Below are 20,042 nucleotides of genomic sequence, written 5' to 3' on the forward strand. Positions count from 1 at the left end.
ACTCCATGATAGCCATCGTCCAATCATAAAATTAGGAACACGGTTACAAGATCAACCGTTCCAGAAAAAACGCATAATCTGGAGCAAAAAGTGTAGCAAAAATCGCTCAATGTTGAGGATTTCATAAGGTTCAACTCGGTATCTCCGGATGCCGTTTCTGGAGAGAAGGGTGAGCTGTTGTATAGTTCAGGGGATTTTGGAGACAAAGGAGGGATTTTCTTGACCATCGAAGTGGTTGTCAAGCTGGAGTCACCAGCCTTGGGCTAATTTTTGAAAAACTGCTTTAAAGCGGCTAAAAACCACCCAGAATACATACATACATACATACCGTTATAGAGTGAAGTCATTCAATCCGTGAAATAGATATTAGACTAATACACATTAGTAGACCCTAATTCCATTGTTTTCTTTTGTGTCTATTTGACTAGAGTGAAGTCACGAAACCCATGCAATAGATATTAGACTAATACACATTAGTAGACCTTAATTCCATTGATTTCTTTTGTGACTATTTGACTAGTACACGTTGACTTGTATTTTTTATTTCGCGGGTTAAATAGAGTGCAAACAATATAACCGTGAAACTTTAGTAATACTAAATAGCATAATTTCATGCAAATTCTATTGTTTTCTATTGTTTAATTAGCACTATTTTGTACTATTTAGTAATTAGTGTTTCACGGATTTATTGTTTGCACTCTACCTTCACTCTACATTATTTAGTATTCCCCACAGGGCTTTTTTATACTAATTTAAGATATAGAAACTATGTTATTCCATATGCCTAAATCTCTATACGGGAAACTGCACTGTCCAATCTCGTACCCAGAGCCCTTATTTCTTACTGCGCATGCTCGACAAAATAATTGGGCTCTGGAAAACTCCAAACCGGAAGACCCAGATTCTTGGTTTCTCGCACATGCGCATTATGACAGACTAAATAGGTAAATTCAAAATGGCGGACGATGTTCAACGAGCATGTGAATTTGCGCTTGGAAAATTAGGTTTTGAAGATGGTTTTCAGTTAAATTAACTCCGAAAATATCTATTGGATAGACATCAATACAATTTCCATTACAAAACCGGCAAAACTTTGAAAAATCCGGCCCTACAGGCTTTTTTGGTGTACTTAATTCGAGACGCCATCTTGTTTATTTTCCCTAGTACTGTAATTTTTACTTCCGGTATTTCCTTTGTTCTCGAGAACCAATCACAGCACAGGAAATATTGGAGTTTTCCAGAGCCCAATTATTTCGTCGAGCATGCGCAGTAAGAAATAAGGGCTCTGGGTACGAGATTGTGCACTGACCAGATACTGGCTATTTCGCATATGCGCATTATCAAATTTACCAACTGACAAAAACAAAATGGCGGACTGTCATGTACTAAGGCCGTTATGAATGCCCGTTGCTCTCTCTCCGTTGGACTTTGAAGATAGGTTTAAGCTCAGAGAAACTATTTATATAGTTGAGGAAAAACGATGCTTAAGTTGTGTTTGTCAACTGGATACGGTTATCCCTACATTTTGAGTTCGATGTCAAAGGGATTTAACTGAAATTTTGAGGAAGTCATCTTGGATAGTTGTTCTTCAAAAGCGTGTCTACGATATTTTATTTTTTGCTTATTTCCAAAGTTATCGTGGATTTTGGCTCGCATACCGGTGATATAGCAGCGTCATAACTTTAAGAGCGTATAAAAAAGCAACGGGGCAACTAATCAAAAATCGGAGACACAATTTTGATAAGTGATGTCTTGTGATCTCGGAAAGATATAAGCATTGGTTTCCGATCATTACCGGCTGTCATCGAACTCCGCGAAGATGCCACGGTGAAAAATTGAATAATTCGCCAACTATTCCGGTCATGCGGCCGCGTACAAATGCAGTGGTGTCGCTTGAAAGTGTTAGGCGAGTTAATTCAGATTTTACAAAGAAATGCATAGAGAGTCAAGATAGTTTTCGATTTATAAATTTCTGTGTAAACAGTTTTCCACTTGCCGGGGTAGAAGAACGATAAATAACATTAAAGCATTTGATTTTTTCCAAAAATACTTTAATTTGTTTGGAAAAACCTTTTCGTCTCGACAGTTAGATTTTAACAGCCTTCTTGCCATATGTGCTTTGTTAAATTGCAAGAAAAACACAAAAGGTCAAATATTATAAACAGCATTTCTCAAAATCAGAGCTGATTACCTCATTTGCCGGGGTCGATTCCTAAAATACACACATTCTAAATTACGGATGTCGAATCTGTGGTCGATTTAACGAATTTATACTTTTCGTTTTTTACTTTCAAAAAGCTCCGATTTGAGACGAGTATTTGTGAGATCCTTTCTTCAAGAATAGGCACTTTTTGAAGTAAAAACCTTGAAAATTATTCGCAAATTACGGCAAGTTTGGTACCAAAATAAAGCTTGAATCCTCAGCTCTCGTTTGCCATCATTTGTAATAGGATACCTATTAAAGCACAGGAATAACGTAGCAAAAAGTTTTGTTTCACTAAGTCCGGGCCTGAGAGAGCTTGGGCTTCCTGTGGTTTTTATTTTATACATGATATCCGCTGACTTGCCGAGCGGCGCATGGCCGGAATAGTTGGCGATGTCTAACTTAAAAGGATAAATTTATTTTACAAAAAGGAATATAGTTTTTACATTTATTCAGCTTTCAGAAAATGTATACTTTGTTGAGGTTTCGATTCAAAGGTTTTGTGCTATTAAGAGTTGATCATGAATGCACAATGGTCGCTAGGGGAAACCTGATACCTTAGGGTATTTATTTATTATTTATTTCATGATTCGCCCAAGGGCAGGTGATAATACAATAGGACTCTAGGTCCCCTATATAATATTAACACCCAAACCCAACCCCGATGGAAAAAAAAAAAAAAAAAAAAAAAAAAAAAAAATAGAAAAAAAAGTACCAACCCAAGATACACATTAAAAGAATTTTAGATATAGGAAAAGGAAAATGTAACGACAATTAGCAACTACAGATACTCAAACGATTAATTCTACGACATTTAGGACAAATTAACTTATATGAACACCGTCATCACAGAGTCTAAACTGGCTTCAACCTGAGAAATCTAATTTTAGATTTGTTGCTTGAAGCCGTTCGCGATTGTAGTCTGTCCAGTCTAGACCTCTCAAAGCTCGCCCTCGGTCTTTTGTTATCTCTTAGCCAATCACGGCTCGTCCTCTGTGTCTTCCTAGTAAATTATTATTTCCATCTACGGTTGAGTTTTTTTTATTGATTTCTAAGGCTTTTGTGAATACCAAATTCACGGTGATTTTAGAGATGAGTGTTAGAGGCAGCTATCATAAAATTAGCGACAAGGAAAGGGAAATTTTAGTCCGGTTTTATGATGGAGGAATGACAAGCAAGCGAGCTTCTTGTCAAAAAAAAAAAAAAAAAAAAAAAAAAAAAAAAAAATCGAAGAAGCAGCTAAAGAAACTGGATTGAGCGAAGAATCAAAGTAGGTACTCCGCCAGAATTTGGGTAGGCGTGTTCCGCTGGGATTCTGAAAGGGGTACCCTGTTTATGACAAAAGAAAAACAAATTCGTAGACCCTGCTTATGACAAAAGATATAATTTATTGCACTGAATTCCTGTTTCAATTATCATGTCATCCCGCGTATCGTTTTTTTACGACCATAATAACCAGTTTCGGTCAATACGAAAGTAGAAACCCTGAATATGACAGGAAGCTCAGGAAGAACTTGGAACTTGAGTGAAATTGCATACCCCGTTTATGACAAGAAGCTCGAAAAACCATACCCTGTTCAGTGGATCATCCCCGTATAGTCCATATATGGGAGTACCCCCTTCCCCCGGGGTGATTATTCCGCTTTTTGTGAAGAGAAAGGCCAGTTGCGGTCGATGGTTTCCATGGCTGCTCAAATTCAACAGATGATGCACTATCCGAAGCCAAAGGAATATTAAGAGACTTCTTTTTCTGTCTTACCTTGATGCTTGTTTTAATTTTGGCCTTTTTAAACTTGGCCATTTCTCGAAAGCAAAAGCCAAAGAACGACAGATTTGAATAAACAGACCGCGATCAAGCCCGCCACCGCGTCAGGCCGCTGTAACCAATCTATTCGAGCCGTGATTGGCTAAGAGATAACAAAAGATCGAGGGCGAGCTTTGAGAGGTCTAGACTGGACAGACTACAATCGCGAACGGCTTCAAGCAACAAATCTAACAAATATATCTAACGAATATATCTAACAAATATATCTAACAAATATATCTAACAAATATATCTAACAAATATATCTAACAAATATATCTAACCACAGGCAGCCCAAGCTGTGGGCGTGGGCACATGATGGTGCAAAACCTCTATACACAGCAGTTTCGTAATCAATGCATACCGCTGTCTTTGATGACCAAGGACTCATTTGCACAGGCTTAGCCTCGTTTATAAGTCAGCTATACACAGATACCATTAAAAGTCCTTGAGATTTCAAAATATTGGTATTGTCCAACGTACTTGCACATTCTTTACATTACAGTTTCCCATCAACTGTGGAACATGCATCGTTGCACCTCAAATAGATTACTGTATCTATGTGTCTACGTGTCGTCTCTCTTTGTCTTTCCTAAAATAAAGGCTGTGAAGATATTGAAAGGAGGGTAGAAGCAAAGCAGCGGGGAAGGGAAGAGAAAAGAGTTAAAGGAAGATGGGGGGAGATGAAGGAATAGATATGGATCTGTTTTTAACAACTTTTCATCAATTTTTCAAAGGATCTTGAAAGAGCAGGAATCTTTCCAGTGGGTAGTGGAATGATGTTGATCACCACCACCGACGACGAAGCAAGACGAATCGAGAAACAATCTTTCAAAAAAACCAAAGCAGACGTTGTTGAGAGGTTGAGGGGAGTCTATGGACCAGACGTACCAGAACCGACAGGTATTGGTCATATTTGTTTGCTTATGATACATATATATACACTCAACAAAATTACTCGATTCTAATTGGAGAAGAAGAGCACAATATAATCCCAAATTGTACTCTGTAGAGTCCCAATTTAGTTGCTCAATTTTGCTGAGCGTATTATAAACAAAAAATCCCACAATCTTCTCGTACGATTCGGAATTTATAGATACTCGTGATGTTTTGAAAGTTCTCAAATTGAACTCGACGAAAGGCTCGTCCAATTTTGAAAGCTTTCAAAACATCACTCGTACCTATAAATTCCGAATTGTACTCGAGATCTTGCGATTTCCTATACTAACTGTTGGTACACATTGAAAATGACTATTTTATTGTCATCATTATCACCACCATTTCCATTACCATTATCATTATCTTATTCAGTATCATTATTGTCATATATTCATTCATTATATTAAGCCTACGGCTTCGGCAGATAACACGGCCTTGGTCTTTACCCCCCTCTGCCATACATTATGAACGCAGCCTTAGGCCTAGGGGAAAACGTCGAACTTTCCACGCACCGAACTTAATTTCATCAAAGAATGCCGCCTCATTATCACCTGATATCCGTTGTCTTTAATGAGTTCGGTGCATGGAAAGTTCGACGTTTGCCCTAGGCCTTATATTCTCGGTTGTGTGTTATAATATTCAGCTATTCAACCAAAAACCGTGGCATTTTAATCAACTCGCATTGTTCCGTAGTGTGACATTCCTTACTATACAATGGACCTTAATAAAAGAAAAGAACGCATTTGTACACAATAAACTTCCTTTCTAAACGTCCTTTATTCACGAGGGTAACACTTAATAGCCAGTGGCTAACAAACCTGTGACCCTCATTCCGTGATCGAATTGGAATTTAGGAGTTGATTTTTGCGGAGGGAGGAAAACCGGAGAACCCGGAAAACCCTCGAAGCACAGGAGAGAACCAACAATCAACTCTACTCATATACAACACCGAACCCGGCGGGACTCGAACTCAGGTCGCATTGATGAGAGGCGAGCGCTCACACTGCTACGCCACCCGTGCTTCCACACAATCGAGGCTAAGACTGAGAAAAAGCGAACTCCAAATGAGATTAATATGTACGATGTCATGTTCAACTTCATCCATAACTGTTTATTTTCGTGTGAACGGTTTATAATTGGAAATTTTGTCGTCTACATACAAAGACTGATTTACTAGTAGAGACATGCGATCGTCGGCGATACTTAACCTCCCTATAAACCCCATAAATAGCGCAGCGCACTGATTCTAAAAATAGCTCAAAGATTCGGACAAACATTGCATTCTGTTTAACCTCTACGAGGATTATACAAACCGATTTTATCGTTTTTACTTAAAGTTACAATAATAACCCATGTAAACTTAGATCAACTGCGATCGGCTGTGAAAATCATCTGCTGAAAGTAAACTATAAGTTTGTTTGTCCGAATTTCGCCTTTGTCTTTGTTTTTATGACGTCACGGTTGCGCTGCGCTATTGTTTCTCAGGTTAACTTCAGTTCCATTGAAAAAAAAATTGCCTCGTAATCCTTGCAGAACTCTTTAGACAGATACTATACTGTTGCAGCGTGTACTGTATGTGTTTTCATAACTTTTTCTTTATCTAGATATCTACTATAATCGTTGGTCTTTGAATCCTTACATTCGTGGGTCGTATTCTGACGGTACCATCGGTGTAGAAAATATTCTTGCCTTTCATCGATATTAACTATGCTTTCAAGGAATCTATATTTATTGGGTCCTTCATGAAACTCGCATTCAATACATACATCTATTTCCTAATCAGATTAAACGAAGATTCATTATCTCTCATGTCGTTATTATGCCACAAGATAGAAATTCTCGAAAGTATGCTGTGTTGATGAGTCGATGTGTCGTGTATCGATGTGCGGTTCACTATAAATACAATCAAAGAGAGTCTTAGAATCAATCTGTGTGATCTAATACAACCGAATGTGTCCCTATCGAATCCAAAAGAAAAACTCAATAACAATCTCCAATATTCCTCTTAATAACTAAATTTCATAACTAAAGTTCACGTGCTGTGTTAACTATCTTAGTTCTATCGCAATAGTACCCAGTGTCTCTCGGACAACTCTTCTGGGCCTGGTGACCTGTCGCGTACAATCGGTGTGTCATCCCAAACCTTCAAACATCTGGCCAAAAACCTTGGAGCTCTTTACTTCTCCGGCGAAGCTACCAGCGAAGATTGGTACGGATACATGCAGGGGGCGTATATCACGGGCGAAGAAAAAGCGAAAGCTATTGTCCAGATGATGAAGCATAGAGAAGCAGGAAAAACATACTTTAGTATTTTGGAATGGATCAAAGGCTAATATTGCAATTGATAGTCGTTTGAAGAAAAAATAAACCTTTTGGTTTGAATCACGGCCCTGAGTGTTTGATTTTTGATTTTTGATTTTTCTACTCCCCGAGCTCCCTCGACGAGGTTTTTTCTTGGGCAATGTAAACTAAAGAATATATGCCTCAAAATATACAACAACAACAACAAAAACAAAAACAAAACAAAAAACAAAAAAAGAGAGAGAGTGAGAGAAAGTATTCCCATAAAGTTTTAAGAGTAAAGGAACGAAGAAAACTGATTTTAGAGGAAAAAAGATAGAGAACGAATAGAGAAAGAGAATGAAGGAAAAGAAAAAAAAAAAGATTGGGAAGAAGGATTAGAAGGACAGAAAGAAAGAAAGATTCCTTTTCTAAACTTGAACTGATACAGTTTGAGTTCAGTGGCCTTATATAGCAGCGCGTATTTTTCATCTCGTATTTTTATATCTGATAAGCACTTGATGCTGAATTCCTTTCCTTCCTAAGGGACGAACCATTTGTCTTTGGGGGTTCAATTGAAGTCAATTGAAACGGTGGTATCAAAAATTAGGAAAAAGGCCGGAAAAGTAAAAAATAAAAAAGATGAAAATTAAGACGGAACTTCCTATAATTGAGAGAAGGGTGCTCAGGTCACCTTAGACTATGATAACTTGCGAAAGCCAGGTTTTGCTCCCTGTGTTATTTTTTAGCGCGCGCTTATTCTTCGTTTGCAGTCATGCAAAGCAAGTGAACAATACGTGTTGCCTAGCAACAACGAGTTTGATTATACATAAGTTTAACTATACTTTGGCGAGACAAATATAAAATAAAAATACGATGTCTATGTTTAAGTAGTTCTTGGGACATGGAGCTTGATAGCAGAAGTGTAGTTCACACACCACCGCCAAGTTATGATCAGGTTGTGAGAGAAACTGTCGGCCCTCCTCCAATATACACTGAAACAGACGAAACAAGAGCAACAGAACAGCAAATCCTAGCAGTTCAATCGAGCAATGGAGGTAGAAATCGAGTCGTAAGCAATGCTTGGACCGAGCAATCACATGTAGTGGTCACTCAACCGACTAGCGAAGTGATGAGACGGACTTCAGAGAGTCAAGTAACGGTAGAACAGCCTTCAAATCGTGAGCAAAAGAAGAGTTATTCGAGTAATTGTTTCTGTTTTGCTTGTAAATGGAAGCCGTGTTCACAAGACGGCGAATGTATTTGTTATAACTGTATTTTTTTCGCTATATATGCTGTAACGTGCGGCCCTGGAGTCTGTTGTTGTGTTTTCTGCCAGAAAATTTGCCCAGAAACCTTCGCAGATTGTCCTTCGCGAGACTCAAGCATGATGGATAGTTATACATTCAGAAACGACAACTTTGGCACACGTTGCTGTTGGGCTACATGTGGTCCTATTTGTTGTTTGTCTTGTGATGAACACGCTGACGTATGCCCCCTGGCTACCCCATGTGAGGAGAGATTCGGTATGAGGTGTATTCGTAGAATGACGTGTTACTGTGGAGGTAGTGAATGCAGTCAGTGTACTGTTAATTTGATGGACGAACATGCGTGTGGTTTCATCTGGGATTACAGACAGTGTGGATTCAACCCGAACTAATATAAAGTTGAGAGAATAAGAGAAAGATAGCATTTGATATTTTTCTCTTATTCTCTCTATTTCATTACACACACCGAACGCATAATCTATTACAACTATAATATAAAGTTGAAGAGGTTCACGACGAATTGGAACTTTTTTCCAGAGAACAAGAAAGAGCAGCCGCAATGAATAATGAAATATGGCAACTGGAATTGCTTGATTATTGCACTGGAAAATGGGATTTAATGCCGTGAAAATTAAATATATAGACCATTTTTAAATTCATACAAATTTGTCCTTGGCTTATGACTCTTCAGTGATAATATTCACAAATACCAAACGGTAAACTAGAGAGCTTAACTTTAACAATGTAGTGAGCTTGAAATTCAAGTATTTGATAATATTTAAATATGGTAACTCAAAATGGACTTTCGTTAAAACGTATTTTATTAATGTTATAACAATATAGTATATTAAATATTTATTCCTTTTTCTCAATTTTCTCATTCTGTTTTCTTCTCTCATTTTCCTATCTCCAAAAAAAAAAAAAAAAAGAATGTTGCGAAATGAGCGTACCGTTAGCGACCTTTTTATTAATGTAATAATAATATAGTATATTAAATATTTATTCCTTTTCTCTTTAATTTTCTCATCCTGTTTTCTTCTCTCATTTTCCTGTCTCGAAAAAAAAGATGAATATTGCCATTTGCGACCGTTAGCGACCTTGGCCGTATAAATTATATATGACTCCCATAAGGTGCCGTTCAATATTTATCGAAGGATCGGAGGAGGAAGGACGGGGGGAGGGAGGGAGGAAGAAGAAGGGATTGGTAAGCATGAAGTTTTCTCGCACCACCCAACGGTTTTCCATCCCCACCGGAAACTCCGATAAATAATGAACGGACAATAAAGTGTAGACTACTCTATCGTCTCGCGTCCTTCTTTTGTCTTAACTAGCTTCGATAGCATCTTTCCCTGTCGTTGGCCGGTAATATAGGCTCCTTGCATGTACCCAAACCACTCGTAGTCTAAAGCCTCACCCGCAAAGTGAAGATTTTCTAGATTCATTGCAAGATCCTTGAAATCTTGTGGAGTTATTCCAACGACTGGTTCAGAGAATGAGCCAAGTGTAAAGGGATTGGTCGACCAGCGAGGATAAAAAATATCTGAAAAAAAGACATGAAGTCTGAGAGGTTTGGAGCTAATGAAGGGCCCATTTATAGCGCAGGACCCCTCTGGATACCAGCCTTATAGCTGAATGGGCCCCCCTGATTAATTTAAGTCTACACATGGGCCCAGGAATGGGGAAGATACTTACCGCGCAAAAGTATGACCACATTAATGTTTCGCATATCTCCATGCATGTGTTTTGAACGTTAAACCGGCACATTTCGATGCGAAGCTGGCAAGCCGGTGTGCATACGCTCTTTTGACATCAAGAAGCCCGTGCATAGAAGTATGCGATGACACTAAATGTGGTCATCCTTTTGCGTGTTGCGCTATAACTAGGCGTGTTACTATTTTCAATATAAGTGTAGAAGAGATAAATTCAAAAGAAGCCTTTTCCCCTACCTCGTCTGACGCTGCCAATAAGGACAATACTCTTTGCATATATATATACTTTATTATGATAATAAATTTTTGATAATATTTTTGATTATTTAAGTTACCTGTCGGTTCTGGTATGTCCTGTCCGTAGACTTTCCTCAACGTCTCGACAATCTCTGTTTTAGTTTCTTCGAATGTTTGTTTTTCTATTCTTCGTCCTTCATCTTCTGTTACCGAAATCAACAGCATTGCGCTTCCTTCAGGAAACATTCCATGACTTTCCAGATTCTTAAATAATAAGATGAAATGTCACGTGAAAATTTGAAAATAATTTTTCGATAGTTTGATCACCGCTTTGCGCATGCCCGTCGCCATTTTGGTCGCAGTGCCTACAATGATTTTCGTCTTCGGTCTGGTGAAGTTATTATTATTGTGTAATATTATCATTTTTAACTCGTGGATACGCGAAGCGTAGCAATGTTCTTGTATGTGAGCAATAGATGTCGCTCGAGGCAACTAATAACTATAACGAAAATTCGCTCCAATAAATAATCCGTAATTTAAAGACTTGAATGAAGACAAATTAAATAGAAATTAACCAATCTAAACCAATTTCTATAAAATATTCGCTTAGTTCACAGTGTAAGCAAAGTGTTTTATGAAAAAACTTCAAAGCGCCGTGACCCTTGAAGGTCAAGATAAGTAGTAACGCATAACGCAACGCTTTTTGTTAGCCAAAAAGAATGATTCCTGAAATAAAGCACTCAGCCTGACTTTTAAATTAAAAACAAAATCCAGGATTCGTTTTTCAGAAGACTTAGCAAATATTCCGTCGAAGTCGAATTCGTCTTTCGTAATAGACCTTATTGGTGGTGTGACAATGTTTTCCCAATATTCAGCGTAACAAATCTCTGGGGGAATGAAGAGCTATTGTTTTGAAACTCGTCGGGATATCATCATTATTCCTTTCGTATCCTTTGGGATACTCATGAATATTTTCGTATCCTTTGGGATACTCATGAATTCTTCGATGAGTAAAAACAAAAGAAAGTGAAATCCCCTGGAGGTTCGTCACGCTGAATTGGGAAAAAATTGTCACACCTAGAATAAGGTCTATTGAAGTGGCTTCAGACAATCAATTTATCACAACCAATTCGCTTCCAAACTCAACAAAATAACAAAGAACTAAACGAAGTAGGTGTTAAAAGGAAAGTAAAAGGACGACTTATCATCTTGCCAATAAATTGAGTATTTAAAATATGAAAAAAATAAGGACACAGAAAGCCCGGTCTCTGTAACGTCGACTATAGTATCCACGAGTTCGCCATAGGGCGGTTTGATTCTATACAGAGCTTATTTACACCATCTGGTTTAATCAGGAATACTGAAAACCAGCATGAAGTAAGATTAATTTTCTTGAAATAAAAAAAACTGTGTGTATGGTTCTGTGGTACGCTGACCGTACGAACGCAGGCTTGGAATTTGACGAAGCGGCCATCTTGAAAATATGTTGAATGGATGAAGAATCTCTTTAGAGCTTACAAACTGCGCCGTAGAAAATATCTTACCTTAAACACAGGATAATGTCCTCGCTTATCACCAGCGAACAAGATATAATCCTTTTCATCCCAAAATTTATAAGGAAACTTGATGAAAATCTTGGTGTAGACAGACAAGGGCATTTTCAAGATGGCTTCTCGTTTCCATTCTGGTAATGGAGGATTGAATGTGACCATGTCACTGGCGAGAACTCCTGTACTGAATGTACAAATAGCGTAGTCTGCTGTGAAGACCTCTCCTTCTGAGGTGATTACCTGGGGGTAAAGGAGTTGAAATTTGAAGACAGTAAGTATGTTTAAGTAATAGAATGGCTTAATAGAGTGTGGGAGGGGAAGGATGGCAGGTTGATTTTTCCCTAGAATTTGTCAGAGTGTAACGCACGGTATGTCAAGAATTCTTACCTCAACAGAGCTAGAGCTGTAACTAATTTCCTCAACCTTCGTATTTAGCTTGATTTTTTCCTTAAATTTCTCATATAGTTGTTCATACATAGCAATCATTCCTCTTTGATCGGCCACAAAGAAATCATCTTCAGTCACGTGAAGCTCCTTAAAAGACACCAATTCGGGACGTTTTCCGTAGTCATAATCAAAACAGAAATATTCAATTGCTTTTCTTGCGGCCGTGTCTGGCTTCCAGTCGAGTAACGCTAGTCCAACTCGTGCAGGGATTTCGGGCTTCTTGTCGTTTTCCCGTTCCTCCTGTTTCGCTTCGAATTCAGTTTCAATTTGTTTCCAGTGTCGATAGCTCTCCATATCTGTGATGTCGGCTCCCTTCGCATTCCTGATGATGAAATTCGAAGATTGATTCCAGCATCCTAAGATATTTTTTTGTTGTTTGAGGGACCACATTGGTGCAGAATCTTCCTGTTTGGCTAAATGAATCCAGTTCGCTCCAAGCTCGACGTTGAATCCAGAAAAATTATGCTATCAAAATGACAAAAAGAATGTTCACATCTATTTATTGTTTACACTCTGTTCCTACAATCTTGAAGAAAAATGTTGAGAAATTTTTAGTTTTAATGAATGTTTTCATGTCCAACATTTGAAAATCCCACCCCCTCCCCCTCTAAACAATGTTGTTTCTATGGGGACAGGACTGCTCTACCTAATGGGACTAACATTGTCTTGGGGGGAGGGGGTACGATCAACCAAAAAAACTTCGAGGGAAGTTGCGCTATTTAATGATGAGATAAAACTTTCTCAACTGTTTTTGTCCAAGATTGTAGATAGTTAACTGACAATAGAGATGGAAGTCATATTGGTGTTCCAAACAAAACTGAGAAACCAATAATAATGTAATAGTCGGTGGACCAATATGGCGGCTGTGACGTCAGGTGATAACCTTCTATGAACAAACTTCATTACTTTTTTTATGCTCCGCTGAGCATGGCTTTTTCTTTTTGTGTGTTTATTTTTTGTCTGTTAAGTTCCACCTGCTGTTAAATTCGTCAGCATTTTTCCCTTTACATGAACCCCCTTCTACCTCTTTTAATTTTAATAGTTCGTCGCTACAGATCGTGAAATAAGTAACACATTAGTTTGTCACGCCTTATCATTAAGTCACGCCGGCCCAAGTGCACGTGTTGGATATCCCGAATTTGGTGAGTAAAAAAAATACTTATTTGCTTGAAATTCTCTTATTAATCGACGTATTTTTCGACTAACATGTTGTAAAATAATCTCTATTCTACCTTACACGAAAAAAGATTGAGTAGACAAGTTAAAAAAGATATCAACAGCCGATTAATCTTGGTCCACAGATGAATTCAAAATCAGTACATGACTCGTTTACGATAATATATACTGACAAAACTTGATAAATACCTGTTTTATTCTGCCTCCAATATAGTCCTGTCCTTCAAGGATCAGAAAGTCATCGACTCCATTGTCCATCAAAGTTTTTCCAGCAACTATCCCAGAGAGACCAGCACCAAGAATAAGGACTTTCTTGTGTTGTTGTCTTTTGTAAACACATGGAGCCATGTTATGACTAGGTAATTTTTAACTGTCAAAAAAAGCGTTGATGTTTTAAAATGTTCCTTAAATATTTTAACTGCCTTATCTATGCAATTAGTCCTTATATATGACAAACTAGTAATAAGGTAGTAAGTAATAATTTCGACAAAATGACCTAATTTCATTCCTCAGTGAAGCGTCATTCGAATGAACTCCGAGTTGTGACGCAATACTGACCTTTTGATTAGCATGTCAACGAGTTAACAACCGGTTTTTAATCCTTCTTTAGATTACATGGCTTTCTTTTGAACAAGAAAAACCAGTTAATACGTGCGTTTCTTAGGAAAAAAAGACTCTGTTTTTGATACGAGACCAGATGAGAGTTTTCTTAGATTTCTTTTAATGAATTTCTTGAAGCCATGGGAGTTGGTTTGAGAAGATAAATTGGTTTTTGAAAATTCACATTTGTCGATGCTATCTAATAGGGAACAGCATTACGTCATGACTAACACATCCGGTTTTTTCATGTCAAACCGCTTTTTCAGCTGTCCGGATTTGAGTTTCAATCGCCTCTCTAGAGTTCGCTAATTTGTTTTTGGAAGACATTTTCCTAATCTCGACTACAAAACTTAATTGAATTCGATATTTTACGATTTTATTCATTTCAACTTTTATTTTTTTTCGATGATTAGAAAAGGGACGGATCTTTCTTTCTTTCCTTCCTTTATATTCATTGATTCATTGATTCATCGATTCATCGAATTCTCCCCTCTCGCTATCTCTCTCTTTCTTTCTCTCTCTCTCTTTCTCTCTCTCTCTTTCTTTCTCTCTCTCTTTCTTTCTTTCACTTCTTTATTTCTTTCTCCCGTCTTGGCACCTTTAAAATAGAATTGGCGGCGCCTTTCGGGTCTTTGATGTCACCACAGTCAGTCTTTTCTGCTTCTCTACACTTCATCATCCGGCCATTTGACTGTACTTTTAGCGACCTTGGCCGTATGAAAAATATATGACTGATATGGTGCCGTTCAATATTTATCGAAGGATCGGAGGAGGAAGGACGAGGGGAGGAGGGAGGAAGAAGAAGGGATTGGTAAGCATGACTTTTTTCTTCAACCCCCCAACGGTTTTCCATCCCCACCGGAAACTCCGATAAATAATGAACGGACAATAAAGTGTAGACTACTCTATCGTCTCGCGTCCTTCTTTTATCTTGACTAGCTTCGATAGCATCTTTCCCTGTCGTTGGCCAGTCATGTAGGCTCCTTGCATGTACCCAAACCACTCGTAGTCTAAAGCCTCACCCGCAAAATGAAGATTTTCTAGATTCATTGCAAGATCCTTGAAATCTTGTGGAGTTATTCCAACGACTGGTTCAGAGAATGAGCCAAGTGTAAAGGGATTGGTCGACCAGCGAGGATAAAAAATATCTGAAAAAAAGACATGAAGGTCTGAGAGGTTTGGAGCTAATGAAGGGCCCATTTATAGCGCAGGACCCCTCTGGATACCAGCCTTATAGCTGAATGGGCCCCCCTCATTAATCTAAGCCTACACATGGATCCAGGAATGGGGAAGATACTTACCGCGCAAAAGTATGACCACATTAATGTTTCGCATATCTCCATGCATGTGTTTTGAACGTTAAACCGGCATATTATTTCGATGCGAAGCTGGCAAGCCGGTGTGCATACGCTCTTTTGACATCAAGAAGCCCGTGCATAGGAGTATGCGAGTACACTAAATGCGGTCATCCTTTTGCGTGTTGCGCTATAACTAGGCGTGTTACTATTTTCAATATAAGTGTAGAAGAGATAAATTCAAAAGAAGCCTTTTCCCCTACCTCGTCTGACGCTGCCAATAAGTGCAATACTCTTTGCATATATATATACTTTATTATGATAATAAATTTTTGATAATATTTTTGATTATTTAAGTTACCTGTCAGTTCTGGTACGTCCTGTCCGTAGACTTTCCTCAACGTCTCGACAATCTCTGTTTTAGTTTCTTCGAATGTTTGTTTTTCTATTCTTCGTCCTTGATCTTCTGTTACCGAAATCAACAGCATTGCGCTTCCTTCAGGAAACATTCCATGACTTTCCAGATTCTTAAATAATAAGATGAAATGTCACATGAAAATTTGAAAATAATTTTTCGATAGTTTGATCACCGCTTTGCGCATGCCCGTCGCCATTTTGGTCGCAGTGCCTTCAATGCTTTTCGTCTTCGGTCTGGTGAAGTTATTATTATTGTGTAATATTATCATTTTTCTATACAGAGTTTATTTACACCATCTGGTTTAATCAGGAATAAAACCAGCATGAAGTAAGATTAATTTTCTTGAAATAAAAAAAGTTGTGTGTATGGTTCTGTGGTACGCTGACCATACGAACGCAGGCTTGGAATTTGAGTAAGCGGCCATCTTGAAAATATGTTGCATGGATGAAGAATCTCTTTAGAGCTTACAAACTGCGCCGTAGAAAATATCTTACCTTAAAGACAGGATAATATCCTCGCTTATCACCAGCGAACAAAATATAATTCTTTTCGTCCCAAAATTTATAAGGAAACTTGACGAAAATCTTGGTGTAGACAGACATGGGCATTTTCAAGATGGCTTCTCGTTTCCATTCTGGTAATGGAGGATTGAATGTGACCATGTCACTGGCGAGATCTCCTGTACTGAATGTACAAATAGCGTAGTCTGCTGTGAAGACCTCTCCTTCTGAGGTGATTACCTGGGGGTAAAGGAGTTGAAATTTGAAGACAGTAAGTATGTTTAAGTAATGGAATGGCTTAATAGAGTGTGGGAGGGGAAGGATGGCAGGTTGATTTTTCCCTAGAATTTGAGTGTAACGCACGGTATGTCAAGAATTCTTACCTCAACAGAGCTAGAGCTGTAACTAATTTCCTTAACCTTCATATTTAGCTTGATTTTTTCCTTAAATTTCTCATATAGTTGTTCTTACATAGCAATCATTCCTCTTTGATCGGCCACAAAGAAATTATCTTCGGTCACATGAAGTTCCTTAAAAGACACCAATTCGGGACGTTTTCCGTAGTAATAATCAAAACAGAAATATTCAATTGCTTTTCTTGCGGCCGTGTCTGGCTTCCAGTCGAGTAACGCTAGTCCAACTCGTGCAGGGATTTCGGGCTTCTTGTCGTTTTCCCGTTCCTCCTGTTTCGCTTCGAATTCAGTTTCAATTTGTTTCCAGTGTCGATAGCTCTCCATGTCTGTGATGTCGGCTCCCTTCGCATTCCTGAAATGATTGAATTCGGTCGGTAGTAGAATATGAACGTGTTTTGGAAATTTTGGGAGCATCTAGGCGCATGGCGTGCTTCAAGGCTTGACATTAGGCCCATATATTGAACAAAACACCAGATCCTATACATCCGCCACTCTCCCTTCCTTCACCCATTATCTTTATGCAGCATGTTTTTTTACTTGGTTAGGGAATTCCCCACCCCTCTCCAGGTAATGATTTGTAGTACCTGATGACGAAATTCGAAGATTGATTCCAGCATCCTAAGATATTATTTTGTTGTTTGAGGGACCATATTGGTGCAGAATGTTCCTGTTTGGCTAAATGAATCCAGTTTGCCCCAAGCTCAACGTTGAATCCAGAAAAATTATGCTATCAAAATGAAAATGTTCACATCTTTTTATTTTTTACACTGTTCCTACAATCTTGGACAAAAATGTTGAGAAATTTTTAGTTTTAATGAATGTTTTCATGTCCAACATTTAAAAATCCCACCCCCTCCCCCCCTAAACAATGTTGTTTCTATGGAGACAGGACTGCTCTACCTAATGGGACCAACACTGTCCTGGGGCGGGGAGGGGGTACGATCAAGGGCACTAGGACACCGAATATGGTTGGATTTCTATATGTTTTTTCCCCTTTCGATTATTTGAATTAAATTAACGTTATATACTTGTTTACTTATCTTGTGTCCGTGTTCCTTCGTTGTCTTCGTTCGCTGTTGTAGTGCAGACGTTTTCATTCCAAAGGTCAAACGGTTTGACCTTCCTAATAACAGATGTATATTACACCGTCATTTCCTACTTCTTACTGGGTATATATTTAAAATTGTACTCTAGAACGGGGCAGGGATTTTTTGTTCTATATTTCTAATCTTCAAATCTAATTTAGCCTTGACTGTGTAGCCTAGGTTTACATAAGATATTTGTCGCCGGCATGTGGAGGTACTTTAATAGTTAACTTTTACAACCATCCCTCTTTCACTAGAAGGGAATAAAAGTGTAATGACCAAAGTGTTATACAATAAAGGCAATAAAGTGTTACACGTCAAAAACACAGAAGCACAATGTGTAATGCGAAGATCTGTCTTGAATTGTAGCTGACGGGTTTTTGAAAACTGCGCCTCTAAATATCTAGTCACCACCCACTCTTTCAGATAGCGATACAGTTCAAATATGATGGATCTTAAAGGTTCTCAAAAAGTCCTGACTCGTCCACACTAGTCCGGGCGAATCCGGAACAATTCTTCGCCGACAATGAATTTTTTCGAATACGGTCTCCAGAGTGGAACAATTTGAAAACGCCGGCTAGCCAAATTAGTGTGGACGGAGAACATTTCGTATCCGAAATTTTTCGAATACGATTACGTCATGGGAAGGCTAAAAATTCACCGCAGGCTCAATTTCAGCTTCGATGCACATGCTCAGATGTGCAATGAAGCGTTTTTGCCGCCTCTGATCGGACTAGTGTGGACGCGAAACATTTTATCCGTTTTCATGTGTGGACGGAAAACTTTTTTTCGGTTTCGGTGTGAAAGTTGCGGATTCAAATTTATCCGGCATAGTGTGGACGGGGCTTAAGCAAAAAAAGAAAAAACAAAAAAAGACTCGACAGCCCAAGAAGGGCTCGAGGCCAAAGAAGGGCATACAAAAATATGCCAAAAGGCAATGGAAAGGTCAATAATTTGTTGACCAATGTCGAGCAAAAAATTTCAAAGAAAAACTAGAAGAAGCTGAGCAAAAAAGGAGATTAAAGTTATCGTTAATTCATCTGTGTTTGTGTTTATATTTTAGTCAGCGAAGCGTGCAGCATATTCGCGCGTGCCAGATCATTAGCATATCATATATTACTCACCCAACTCATAAGCATAAGATATCACGTTATGTGAAAACGTTCCATTTGCTTTAAATTCTCTTATTATTGGAAGTATTTTTCGACTAAGATGTCGTAAGATTACCTTTATTTTACCTCACATGAAAAAAGATTAAATAGACAAGGTAAAAAGGAAATCATTTAATTTTGGTCCACTGATGAATTCAAATTTACGATAGTATATAGTGACGAAACTCTTTCTATCTCATTGTAGGTCATTGTAGCTCATTGTAGCTCATTGTAGCTCATTGTAGGTAAATGTAGGTCATTGTAGGTCATTGTAGCTTATTGCACCTCATTGTAGCTCATTGAGCCTTTTAGTAAGTACGTGACAAAACTCGATAAATACCTGTTTTATCCTGCCTCCAATATAGTCCTGTCCTTCGAGGATCAGAAAGTCATCGACTCCATTGTCCATCAATGTTTTACCCGCAACTATCCCAGAGAGACCAGCACCAAGAATTAGGACTTTCTTGTGTGGTTGTCTTTTGTAAACACATGCCATGCTATAACTAGTTAATTTTTTTAACCGTCAAAAAGACCGTTGATGTTTTAAAATGTTCCTTAAATATTTTAACTGCCTTATCTATGCAATTAGTCCTTATTTATGACAAACTAGTAATAAAGGAATTTCGATAAATGTCCGAATTTCATTCCTCAGTGAATCGTCATTCGAATGAACTCCGATTCTTGACGAGTCTGTCTTTTGGTCGAGTGTCGAGGGTCGAGGGTATTATGTCGAGGTCGAGGGTACTAAGTCGAGGGTCGGATAATACTATGTCGAGGGTACCATTTTAAACAAGATTCAGAAACAAGTGTTTTCTTTTAAACGATTAAAGTAAAATAAATTAAAAGTTTTTTTTTTTATTTCTCAAGCTATGACATGTCGCGTATACGGTTTCAATCATCATATCTTAAACCTTCCCAAACTACAATCCTCCTTCTTCGAGCGTTCTTTTTAACGAGTTGACGTCGG

The 20,042-nt window shown here is 38.3% G+C and overlaps 3 protein-coding genes and 1 long non-coding RNA gene across 4 annotated transcripts; 1 reads left to right on the forward strand and 3 right to left on the reverse strand.

The window, feature by feature from the left end:
* Window positions 1–9,432: 9,432 nt before the first annotated feature.
* LOC116306662 (uncharacterized) lies at window positions 9,433–13,961 on the reverse strand. The gene is made up of 5 exons (XM_089032555.1): window positions 13,803–13,961; window positions 12,378–12,902; window positions 11,985–12,230; window positions 10,539–10,704; window positions 9,433–10,034 (listed from the first exon to the last, which is right to left on the reverse strand). The coding sequence occupies exons 1-5, from the start codon at window positions 13,959–13,961 to the stop codon at window positions 9,787–9,789; spliced, it is 1,344 nt and encodes a 447-aa protein (XP_088888681.1). The 3' UTR covers window positions 9,433–9,786.
* Window positions 12,137–13,969, forward strand: LOC148909888 (uncharacterized). The gene is made up of 3 exons (XR_016120187.1): window positions 12,137–12,261; window positions 13,480–13,579; window positions 13,828–13,969. It is a non-coding gene; the product is annotated as an uncharacterized LOC148909888 (long non-coding RNA).
* A 1,144-nt stretch (window positions 13,970–15,113) lies between these two features.
* On the reverse strand, window positions 15,114–16,922 carry LOC148909889 (uncharacterized). Its single transcript, XM_089032450.1, has 4 exons — window positions 16,810–16,922; window positions 16,421–16,666; window positions 15,870–16,035; window positions 15,114–15,361 (listed from the first exon to the last, which is right to left on the reverse strand). The coding sequence occupies exons 1-4, from the start codon at window positions 16,849–16,851 to the stop codon at window positions 15,114–15,116; spliced, it is 702 nt and encodes a 233-aa protein (XP_088888576.1). The 5' UTR covers window positions 16,852–16,922.
* LOC148909890 (uncharacterized) lies at window positions 16,894–19,571 on the reverse strand. Its single transcript, XM_089032451.1, has 3 exons — window positions 19,416–19,571; window positions 17,424–17,566; window positions 16,894–17,191 (listed from the first exon to the last, which is right to left on the reverse strand). The coding sequence occupies exons 1-3, from the start codon at window positions 19,569–19,571 to the stop codon at window positions 16,894–16,896; spliced, it is 597 nt and encodes a 198-aa protein (XP_088888577.1).
* Between the last annotated feature and the right edge of the window lie 471 nt (window positions 19,572–20,042).

Source organism: Actinia tenebrosa, unplaced genomic scaffold (assembly GCF_029948245.1).
Source record: "Actinia tenebrosa isolate PJP-AT-01 unplaced genomic scaffold, QUT_ActTen_1.0 PGA_scaffold1__47_contigs__length_23844297, whole genome shotgun sequence".
Classification (NCBI taxonomy): Eukaryota; Metazoa; Cnidaria; class Anthozoa; order Actiniaria; family Actiniidae; genus Actinia; species Actinia tenebrosa.